Source organism: Hydra vulgaris, chromosome 15 (genome assembly GCF_038396675.1).
Source record: "Hydra vulgaris chromosome 15, alternate assembly HydraT2T_AEP".
NCBI lineage: Eukaryota > Metazoa > Cnidaria > Hydrozoa > Anthoathecata > Hydridae > Hydra > Hydra vulgaris.
The window spans coordinates 34,141,829-34,154,676 of NC_088934.1; the positions used below are offsets into that span (position 1 = coordinate 34,141,829).

The 12,848-nt window shown below is 27.5% G+C and overlaps 1 protein-coding gene across 1 annotated transcript in view; it reads left to right on the forward strand.

Moving 5' to 3' along the window:
• The first annotated feature begins 2,207 nt into the window (after positions 1-2,207).
• Positions 2,208-12,848, forward strand: part of LOC100201811 (uncharacterized) — a 104,905-nt gene continuing 94,264 nt past the window's right edge. The window contains exons 1-2 of the mRNA XM_065820204.1: positions 2,208-2,362; positions 9,517-9,626. Coding sequence (XP_065676276.1) covers positions 2,328-2,362; positions 9,517-9,626 — 145 coding nt within the window. The 5' untranslated portion in view covers positions 2,208-2,327. The remainder of the gene's footprint in view (positions 2,363-9,516; positions 9,627-12,848) is intronic.

Genomic DNA, 12,848 nt, shown 5'->3' on the forward strand with positions numbered 1-12,848 from the left:
CGGAAGTTATTTTATTTTAAAGCGCGTTAAAAAAATTTAAAAAAAAAAACTTAAAAAATATCAAGCGTTAAAACAAATTATGGTCAATCAAATAATTTTGGAGTCCTTTTTCTTTTGTTTTTCAATATTTTTATTAATTAAATTATTATAGCTAATATATTAATAACAATAAATATCAATATAATAAAAGACATGGTGATTAATAAATAGTGAAGTAATTAGTTAATAGATAACTTAAATGCGCGTAATTATTAATAAACTTTTATTAAATGTCTTGCTTTTAAAGACTTAAATGTCTTGCTTTTAAAGAAAGGCGTTATCGTTATGCTCTTAATTATGCACTTCATTTGTTTTCAGTCATTTAAATTTTTGATTTTAAATCTTTACACTTAATAGGGATGCATAATATTTATAAGATTTATTTGCCTTCACCGGCTTCACTTCACTTCTCAAAATAAAAATAATTTACAAGTGTTAAAGATTGCTAAAAACGGACACCACGGGTGCCCATAAATTTTCTAGTACTTTTATTGCGTTGAAAAATGAAGTGTGCAAATTAACATTTTCATTATATTGAGTGTAATGTTTATGTGCATCACTTGTTTTAATAAAAAATTATTAAACGAATTCGGTAGTTTATTTTGAAGAAAATCAAACACAAAGAGACTTTTATAAAATTTCGCAGGATCTTTAAATTTTAGAATTCGTAATTCAGAAAACCTATTTGGATATTAGATCTTAAAGGAAAAAATGTCATAACTCTTATGAAAATGCGTTGTACATTGTTTATACGATTTTATGGAAAACTACCTTTTTGACCCCAAACAGTGCAGCAATATCTTAGATGGCAGGATGTTAAATTGATATTAGAATATGTTGGAGAACATTGTGTCGTATTAATGACAACATACTATCGGCACAAGAGAGTTTTTTGTTTAATTGAATTAGTTGATTGTGGCATCTTTTTTTTTTGGAGGGTGAAAAATAATAAATGCAGTTTTCTTTATATTTAGAAAAATACGGCTACTATATTACCAATAACTCAAATGATGGAGATCTGAATTAACTTTTTTTACAAAGTTGCGCGAGTGATTTATTTATGCATAGAAGATTAGTGTCATCAGCAAAATGATGAGCAATCGAACTATTTATAGAGTGATGCAAATCGTTAATATATATGAAAAATAGAAAAGGCCCTTAAACAGAACCATTGTTCTACCATCATACATGACAGACTCGGTATTATCAAAACCAAATCATTCGTGGCAGAGTTTTCTCCCAAGAATTTATTCAGATATTAAACCATTTAAATCATTGAGTTGATAGACAGATATAAACTCTTTATTTCAATCTAACTTTTATATATTTTTTATCCATTTTTTGCTTTTGTAATTTCAGCTCGTAATGCAGTATAACTCGGTCGATTTATCTTTCCTTTTTTACAAGCCATTTGAATTGACCTCGTAACTAAATTTTTTTAAGGTAATTGATTTAGAACATCTAATAAATTAAAAGTTCTATTCCATTATATCATTTTGCACGATATATAACAAATTGTCGCATTTGGTAATTAAATTATATTTATTTATTTGATTCCCTGAAAACTGCACTTATTCCAGCTCAAAAACAATATATATAAAAAACAATGTATATAAATGTATGTAACAAACAATTACTGCATATATTATTATATGCAACAATTTTACAAACTTTTACAAATTTTATTTCGAATTTGTGTCTTTCATACTGTCTTTTTATTATTATTTATTATGTTTGGACACTTTTAAAGACTATAGTTTAAAAAAATATGCTCGTTATGTTTGAACACTTCTAAAGAGAGTAGTTTTGCGTAGTCGAATAATAAAACAGTATTACTATCAAAAAACTAGTCTGTTTGAAATCCCTGGAGTACTCCTGGAATTTTTCATTTTCTCCTATATTTTCAAAAAATGCACAAAATGGTATAAATATAGTAATGAATCCAAATGAGGAGTTACTGCGTAATATTAAGGGTCCAATTTTGGCTCAGCCTTGACAAAAAATTTTTTTTGCTTTCAACATGATATGTTCAGAGACGCCTTGAATATATCATGTTCAATCTCTAAACATGATATGTTCAAAGGCGTCGGTGTGGACGTCCAAACAGACCGTTTAGGGCTTGTTTTAGGTTTTATTTATAAAAAAGTATGTGCAAAATATTATAGGATGGTTTTATTATTTGAGTTGAAAATTCAAGTATTCAGTGAATTTTAATGGACTTATGCTTTTAAAATTTGTTTTTAATTTTTTTTAATATAATTTCAAATTGTTTTTTATAATAAGTGTACATGATACAACTTTTAAACAAAAGTTTTACTAAAATGTAAGTTAATAGTATTGTTTTATACACTCTACACTTGTTTAGTCAATATAACTACAATGCGAACAGTGATTAGTCGAGACCTTGACTTAAAAAACTACTTAAAAATAAAAAATAAAAATTATTTAATAATCTTGCCATATGAATCATAATCAACTATAATCAAAACCAAATATTTAAATAATTTTTATTACTTTTTATTACTTATTTACAATTATTACTTAAAATAGCTTTAAAGTATGTTATGCTTTTATTGTATATAGTTTTAAAGTATATATATATATATATATATATATATTATACTCTTGTTGTATGTAATATTATTTAATAATTTTACTGAATAATAAAAAATGATTGTGTAAGTATTCTTAATATGAAGATTCATGTCACTGATTCCCTGATTCTCTGATACCGTAACGCTATTAAAATAGAGCATTAAAGATGGAGCTAATGTTGCAACATAGTTTTAAGAAATTTAATTAAAGTTTAATTAAAACTTTCGGCGCGCTGTAAAGATGGCATCGTAAAGCTCCATTGTCGTTATCTCAGACTATTAAAAAGGTTTTTAATGGTCTAAAGTAAGGTGAGATGCAATATAGTTTTTAAAGAAATTTTTAAATAAAATTTTCAACTTAAAATTTTTCAATTTTAAAAACGTTTTTGATAAAAAATGGCAAGCGGAAGTGCCGGCAAGTAATACTGAAATTATTTGCCGCAGCGTAAACTAACAAACTATTTTGATGCAATATCCACTAATGCAAAAAATGAAAGGTTATTATTGATTAAAAGAATGCCCGGCTAAACCCGAATCTTCAATCAATAGATGTGAATTCATTTGTCTAAATGACAAATTGTTGTGTGGACTCCCAGAGGCATCGCAGTTTGGTAGACAGGGTAAAAAAACTCTTGCCAGTAATTTATGATTTTTATAAAATAATGTAATATAGTTTTTAAAATTACTGCACATAAAGTATATACCAGCTAATATTACAAAGTGGGTTTTTAAATGCAACTGTTGTGAGCCGTATAAATAATTTTGCTGATCGGTTTTTAAATTCATTTATAAAAAACTATATGAAAAAGAAATACTTAATGTGTACTGGCTATGTATTAAAAATTTATTGTCTGCAATATATCGCTTTGCAACATCATCGCAAATAGTGATTTACTTAATGTTGTTTCTATTTCCAACAAACAATTGTTGCAGAAACTATTTTGTTTCTATTTCCATGACGATTACTGCAGAAATTGTTTCCAACAAACAATTGTTGCAGAAACTGTTTTGCTTCTATTTCCAAAAAAATAATTGTTACAGAAGTTGTTTAAATTCTACTTTCACAACAATTTTTGTAGAAATAGTTTTGTTTGTACTTTCACAACGTTCGTTACAGAAATTGTTTTGTTTGTATTTCCACAACAATTGTTGCAGAAATCGATTTGTTTCTATTTTTACATCAATTGTTGCAGAAATAGTTTTGTTTTTATTTCTACAGTAATTGTTAGAAATTATTTTGTATCTATTTCCACAACAATTTTTGCAGAAATTGTTTTGTTTGAATCGCACAATTTAATCAATTGTTTACGAAATAAATTTTGTGTTAGTAGAGCAAATCAACTTTTTTCAAAAACTTAAGCATCAAAAATCTTTTCTGAGAAAAAATGTGACACTGAACTCAATTCTAGAACAAATTACAGCTAAATTGACAATTTAGGTTAAAAAAGGAATTATTTTCAAGATGGCGGCCAAAAATGACTGGTGGTAAAAGTTTTTTGTACTAAAAGACAGCAACCATGGATTTCTATACTTCACCTCATTGGATTTCAAAACTGCTGAATTCAAACCTGTAATAATTTTACGTGTACTACTTTTCACAAGTCCGATATCGTCATCATTGTTTGACTTTTTTATTACACCTTTTTTCTGTTGAAAACGAATTAGCGCCATTACAATATATTATCGACAAATTATAGCATAAACTAACTAAACCAATTAAGAAGTCTGCGAGCTATTTAAATATTATAAAATCTGACCGCTAAAGTTGCCGTTGACATCGCTCATATTAAACACACATCTTACAGCTCATCACAGGACCGAATTAAATGATGCTTTAATGCTGTTTGAAAGCTAACTTTCTTTTTTTTTTATGTATTATGAATGGAACACCCTAGCTCACTAACCGAAAAATTTACAATTTTAAATGTTCCAGAATTCCAAGTTATTTAATTTTTTTGTTTAGTGGTTTTTTTTACACATTTTTAACCTTTAAGTTTGAGAGTAAATACTGGCTAGTTTTAGGTGAAATATAGCTTTTTTAATTATAACTATAATATATATTCAAAATAAAATGAACATCTGTAAAAACTCTAAAAAGAAAATGTATTAGTTATGTAATATATATATTTTTCAAACTAAATGAATTTAAACCAACTTTCGTTGCTTACACTTGCTGTCATGTGTGACTGTTGTCAATATGTCAATGGTGTAATAGTATTGGTTAAGTGAATTAGGTAAAAACCTTTAGGTAAAAACGGCTAAAGCACCAATAAAAAGAAGTTCTACCAATACGTGGTTAATTAACCAACAAGTTCCAGACATTCTTCAAAGCAACTAGTGCTGGCATTTTCTGCTATGACATCGAAGCACAGTGGGCCAGAATGCACTTTTACTGGACAAAATTCATAACTAATTTAATATTAGAGCTATATTCACTAAAATTAGTATGAGTACTAATATGATGTCTGCGCTTTTTATGAAGGTAATATTTTTTTATTTCGTTGCTATGGATACCTTTATTTTGCTTAGCAACAACCTACTTTTGTTATCTGCAGATATTTTATAAGTGCTATATTCACTAAATTTGGCATGAGTACCAATATGAGATCACACTTCTTACAAAAGTGATAATTTTTTAAATTTAGTTGTTATGGATACTTATATTGCTTAGTTACCGGATACTTTCCTTAGTTACAAAGTGGTAAATTGATATTTGAATATCTTATCGGATTTTTGACCCACCTATATTGAATAAAAATTGAGTATTTAGGTAAATAATGTTTTAGGAATAATAAAAGCAAAAAATAGTGCAAGAAAACCTTATCAATTTTAAATTACATCAAAAAATTATAAAACAATAATATCGTTTGAAGATTGTTTAAGTAATTGTAAAACATCTGAAGGAAATGCTTTATGATTTGTTTGGTGTGATGTTGATTTACGCAATGATGAAATAACAGGATCACTGGAAACTAGGAGTCTATTGATAAGATCAGTATTTGTTGCTTTTCTGGATGTTTTTCGGCTGAAATTTTCGCGATAAGATTTAAAGTCTTTATTTCTAGCCTCTTGAGCTTCCTCTGACATAAGTCCGATGGGTAATGTAAGGCTTTTAATTATGTCATGTCCATGTATCAATACTTTGTGAACTGATTGAGCCATGTAATACCATGGATAAAGGGACACATATAGTCTAAAAGTGTCAAAACAATAATCCTTGAACTTTAAGCAGTCTATTTCATATCCTGAAGAGAGCGTTACCAAGATAATGTAAAATCTGAATATAAGGTTTTGGTCAATACCCAGAATTTCAGCTGTTTGTTCATATGCTGCAAAAGCACGCCTTGAGGTATTGCCATCATTACTTGTTCCAGAACCACCACTTTTAGGGAAATCAACAACAAGTCCCATTTTGTTCATAAAATCAGTCTGAATCTTTTGTTTAGCTACAGATGCCTTTTTTTTGTGTTCTTTAGATCTTGCTTGCCACTTTCTTGTTTCTTTTTTATATGCAATGTGCAATAACATCTCAAAAAATCGAATCCATGCATGAAGACTGGAAAGACCATATTTGAACTCTCTGTTAGTATAATCTATATTAAGGATATCAAGACTATTCATATTTTTTGGAGAGACACCACACACTGAACAGCATTGGTATGAGTTATTTTTTTCAGATAATATTGTTTGAACTTTCCCATCAATCATTGTAAGTTCAATAATACAATTCACTTCAATAGAAGATCCGCAAACCTCTAATAAAATCATACCCAAGCTTTCTATCTCACTTTTAATGTACTGATCTTCTTCAATCACAGTGGATTCCATTTTGTATGCAAATCTTATGGGTCTACAATAGGCTGCGGAGGACGACTTTTGATTTCTCCAAATAGGCACCTTTTCGTTGCTGTTGTTAAATCCAGTCAAATCCAATGGGACAAGACAAGTAATAAATAATGATTCTTCACGCTTTAAATCTCTGTTAATGTCGGGTTCTGATAAAACTTGTTTATAAATGCTTTGGCCAGTAGCACCATCAAAACCAGCCTTACACGTTAGTGTCATTGTTTTTATTGCTTTGTCGTTCAATATCAAGTGCCTTAGCACAGGTTCCTGAACTGCACAGATTCTTTGCAAAGTATGAGTCATTAAATCTTTTAAAGGAACTGAAGCTGAATTGTCCTCCACTGTTATGTTTGCAGGATAACATTTCAATTTTGCATCTCTGACATCATTGTAAGCGGGGTAGATGTTATATTCTTTCTCCAAGGCTCCGCTTCTAATCAATTGATAGGAAGCTTTTGTCAGACTTGCATAAATTATTAAAGCCAGTGCTTCGTCTGCTGAATATTTAGTTGCTTTATCTGTATTTGATATATTTAAAACATTCTTGGCAGCAATAACAACAGATTCATCTCTAAATTTTTTATTAGCAGCAAAAAATAATTCATTGGATGAATGAGATTCAATTAAACAAGATACACGCCGTTTTTTAGTTTTATTAGAACTATTATCAAATGCAACTGGTTTTCGACCACGTCTACTTGCAGTTGGTTCATTGTCTTTTTTTCTGACAATTAAATATTCATTAAGCCAGTTCACAAACTTCTTTTCCAAATTTTTCACAGTATAGTTTGCAGATTTCCACTTTTTTTTATACAAGTAAAGAAATCGTTGAAAAGCATGTCTAAAATCAACGTCTTTAAAATCAGCAAATTTTGGCTGAATAAATTTTAATATATCTTCAGTAATATTTTGTTTTGAAATACTAAGATTGTTTTTTTTGGAAAAAATTATGAATGTCTAAGTTTAACAAAACCATATCTAAATAATTATTGTAACAAGTATTTTGTATTTAAAAGTAAAATGTTATAATATATATGCCGCCTGGACTACTAATACTTGTTAGTAATTAAGTTACTACAAGTGTTAGTAATTAAAATTAAAAGTAATTAAATTACTGTCAGTGTTAGTAATTAAATTACTAACAACTACCGAAAATATGTTGTTGCTATGTTATGCAAAGTAAGGTATCCATAGTAACCAAAAAAAGTTAACCTCATAAGAATTCTGAATCTCATTTTAATACATACCCCCAACATTGTGTATTTAGCGCAAGTAAAATACTGTTAAAACAACGTTAATGTAAAAATGAGTTGTTGCTATGCAAAATTTAGTACTATAGCAACCAAGTTAAACATACATAAAATCTGAACGGGGATTTAAGGGAACGAGCAATCAATTAAAACTCGATTGAAGCATCATATAGCTCAAATAAATATAAGACAACACATGGCAAATTGTGGTAATTATTAGTTATTGTGCGGCAAAAAATAAGTTTCTTAAGAAATTTTTTTTTTAATCTGTGATTTTCAAAGTATAACTGAGATAACATGCTATGACAAATTTATTTCACACATTGGTTTTTCTTATCTCTAAATACTCTAGAATAACATGTACTAATTTTTTGTTTCAAAAACGTAGATGTAATCGAAATATAACACAACGTTGATGTCACCGTTAATTACTTATTTATAATTTTTTTATTTTTTTATTTTATCTCAATATTCAAATGCTTAGAGTCCTGGTAACTAAGGGATTTAATATAAATAAATTATCAATAGATTTCTCCTAATATATGTAGATACTAAAATTAAATAGGTTTTCAAGATTAGACAACTAAAATTTTTCCCATTTTGTCCACCTACTGGCCCACTGTGCGAAGTAAAGAAATCATTAAACTTTAATGCCAACACTAAACAATATTTTTCCATATTTTTGTAAAACGACCAATCAAATACAATCAAAGCCAGGACATTGACCAATCAAATACGCTACCAAAAGGTTTTAGGAGTTGCATAATGACTGAAAATCATTAAGAAAAATGTTGCACAAAAAATTTCGATAAATACAGAATGAAACGAACTTTCAAAAATAATTCGCATAAAATTTTTGATGCTGAATATTATTAGAATTTTTTCACAACGAGGAAGACAAAGCATTTCTATAATTTTTTTTAATGTTACAATAGCTTTCTTTCTTTGTGAAAGAAAGCTATTGTTACATTAAAAAAAATTCCTTAAGCATCTTAGGAATGAAAAAATAGTAATCATAAAGTGAATTTAAGTTCTTAAGAATTTAAGCTACTTAAAAATTATTGTACTTTTTGCTCATTACTCGTCACCTAAAAAATAACTTAGCACTGAACAACTGCATTCAATAATATTACTTACATTATGCTACATTAAAATATGATTAATATAAAATTAAAAAAACTGTTAAATTGCTGTCCATACACAAGAATATACATTTAAGCAATTATCATGTTTTTTTTTTATTATTATTGCTTAAAATAACTGTTCATTTTCATTGACTTTACTTGATTTTATGAGCACATGTAGTAGAGATTTTATAAGCAAACGCATTAAATCAATACTTTGAAGCAAACAAAACTTTAAGACTACCTGTTCCAGTACCAAGTTTTACCCAGTTCTTTTTTATTTTTGTTTAATTTTTTTTACGTGTGCGATAAAACTCTACTATACCTTATTATTGTAATGTATTTTTCTTATCAGTTTAAGTAAATAATTATATAAGATGTTTTTGAATTTTTAGGCAATTTATTTTTTCCTTTTTTTTCAGTCACGATGAAAATAATATTAATATTAGTTATTAGTAATTTTTTAGAAATTTCAAAGTCGAGTAATACTACTCGGCTAATAATTTTCACTTTATAATACACGTATTTGATACTATTTAATGCTCTAGAGCATAACAAATTGTCAAATAGATGTATTGTGTTGAAGCTTCCACACGATACTAAAGTTGAAACTTTTTTGATTTCAATTTTTCACATTCTTTTTTTTTTTCTTATTGTTTTTAGAAAGTTGAATATGATCAAATGGAAGACATTTCTAGTTTTGACTAGTTTGCACGTTGGTTTGATTGTAAGCAATAAAATCGAACTAGGGATCGGAAATTTTCCAATACCAAGTGAATTATTTTTGTTTTAAATGATTTATTTGAACATTACATTTCTAGAGTAATTTTATAAGAATTATTAATAATTAGTATAATAGTACATTCATATCTTCATTAAGCTTTTATCTCCATTAAGCTAACAGCCATCACCATAGTCAAAGAGGTTTTATTAAAATATATCGTGTACTAAGTTTATTGGATTTTTGGGCAAATGAAACAATTTGTAAATGTCCTATATGTTAAATACACTCACACACACACTCACACACACACGCACACACACACGCACACACACACATATATATATTTATTTATTTATTTTTATATATATATATATATATATATATATATATATATATATATATATATATATATATATATATATATATATATATATATATATATATATATATATATACTATAGATAAATATACATTTTTTGAACATTACCCAATGGGAAATAAGCTAGTAAACTGCTAGCTTTATAGCGATTTTTGAGCAATCTATTTTTTCACACTTGTTTTATTTTGGCTTTAACGTTTCAAAAAAATCGGTTTTTAATATTAGATTTAATATATTTATAATGACAATAGAACTTGTAACATTATGACTTAATTACAGCATGTGGCTAAACAAAAAATAGATCTAAATATCGCTACTTATTAGTTACCCATATTGCAACAATATATCTTTAGCCGCATATTGTAGCATTGTTGCTAACTAATACATAACAAAGAATTTGAAGCTACTCAGTTAACACAAAACGTTTAACAAACGTTGTGAACGTTCATAAAACGTTCTCCAAACGTTCATAGAACGTGCTTGAACGTTCGCAACGTTCTTCTAACGTACTTGAACGTTTACTGTTAGCTTGGTAGTTGATGGTTATATATAGCTTGATAACTATGATATGTTATCAAGCTATAAAGCTATGATAACATATCATTGCTTTATAGCTTGCAACACCATTACGATATATCGATAGCTACATATCATAGGTACAAACCTAACTATATTTAACGACAAATCTAAAGCTAGTTGTACATATCGTAGCTTTTTAGCTAACGATGTTGTTACGATTATTTGGTAGATACGAATCATAATTTATTGTTTTGTCGCTACCACATAATGACAATTTTATAATCACTATGTGACTGTGGCTACCTAACTCTTTAAAGATATGTATATTATTATATATCAAGATTTTTGGTATAAGATATGTATATACATGACAAATGTTTTTTAGTAAGCCATTTATAAACAATAGCTACATATTGGTTACAATTTATAAACAATATGGGGTAGCTACATACCGTAGCTTTGTAGCTAAAACATAACTATATCAAACTTATAGATCATCGATATTGTTAGCTAAAAAGTCATGGTGTGCATACACGCCACAGCTTATAGAGAAAACAAAAAATCTTTTCAATATAATTTGTGCAGCTAAAAGTTGGATTAGTTAAACTGATTTAATTAATTCAAATTTTCATCTTCATCTTTTGAATTAACCTCTCTAGAAAGTAGGGTGCCAGGTTTTTTGGCAACAAGCCAAAATTAAATAAATATTAATTCAGAAATAAACCAGAACAAAAAAAAAAAAGAAAAAAACAAGAAGAAGTAGAGTAAAACATGTTTATCCAAAAAAAAAATTATTAAAAAATAATTATTTATTTTAACTATTAATCTCTTCTTAAATACAATAAAAAAAGCATAAGTGTGTACTTTTTAGACACATTTAACAAAGTTTTCCTAATACATCTTCATTTTTGCATGTATCTATTGCGTAAATTTCATTTCCAACCATTAAGATTATTGAATCAAGGATGGTAAAGTTTTTTCAAAAATTCATTCCGCTCCTTAAATATGATTTTATGCGAATGGCTGCATCCAAAACTTGATTTGACAAAACTTGCTTCCCTGCTTGCTTTTCAGGTAAACTGTGAGAAGACTCGGTCAACAAAACAGTTAGAAACAGAAAAACGTAGACATGTAAGGCAGTTGTCAGAAATATCGCGGAAAGCGAAATGCCTAAAAATGACCACACTTCCCCTCAAAGCTCCCCGAAATTTATCAGTATTTTCAGAAACTTCGCTTTCTTTAAAAATTTCAGATTCAGTTTATTCAATGATCCTGAGCTTTCTATATTGGTTTTCAATTTCTTGACTTTTTGTACTTTTTTCAACTTGGTATAGAACATTCATATAATAATAATAAATTATATAAATTGATATAATAAATTTTCAATTTAGTTCAACTAATTGAAAATTATACAGTTAATTTTATAAAAAATACTTTACTGTATTTTCTGTGAATTATTATTTATTATTAATTAATTATTGTACAACGCCTAGTAAATTTTTTACCTAATAAGTTTTTTCTTTCGCGGGTCTTTTAAATACCTTTGCGAGTTTGCAAGTTTTTTAAAGTCTATGCGGGTCTAACCCGCGAATCGCGAGTCACTTGGAAGCTATGCAACAGATCTGATCAATTTTTTAGTTGGCCATGTTTAGAAGAAAGCAAATAATAGTTTAGTTTTTTAAACATTTTAAGAATTCGTTTTACCTTTTTTATGTAAGGTATTTCACTTTAAAATGTCTCTTAAAAAGAATTTACTAATATATTTCAATAAATAATTTATTGAAAAAAAACTTTAAAAAAAAAAAAGGCAATCAAATATTAAATAAATGGAAAAAAACAAATTGTTTAAACTTGTTGAAAGTTTTGTGGAAGAATTTGTTCTATTTTTGAATTTCTTTAATATGTTAAATAAGCTGTACTGTAATAAATAAAGACGTACTGTAATAAAAAAAAACGTTTACTCATTTTCGTATTTTTTTCTTTTTATTTATTTATGATTATTTCGGTCTATTTAACCTTTTTTATGAAATAAAGTTAACATTTGGTAAGCAATTAATACCAATGGTCTTCTCACGTTTTGTCTATTATTTCACACTTTGTTTCTCCCTCAGGTTAAATTTCGACTCGTCTGACCATAATATTCTACTACACTGTACTAACATTCCAATTTCTGTAAATTTCAAAAGTAGCAAAAAAGTTTCAATTTCAAACACTTTAAATTAAATAAAATAAAATAGCAACATGCAAGACTAAGACTCTGTAGCTTTGAATTTTTATAAAACAATAAAGTTTTGTTTAAATTGAGTAAACATTAAATAAACCAGAACAAAATCAGATTAATTGAAATAATCTAGTAAGAATAGAACTACCAAA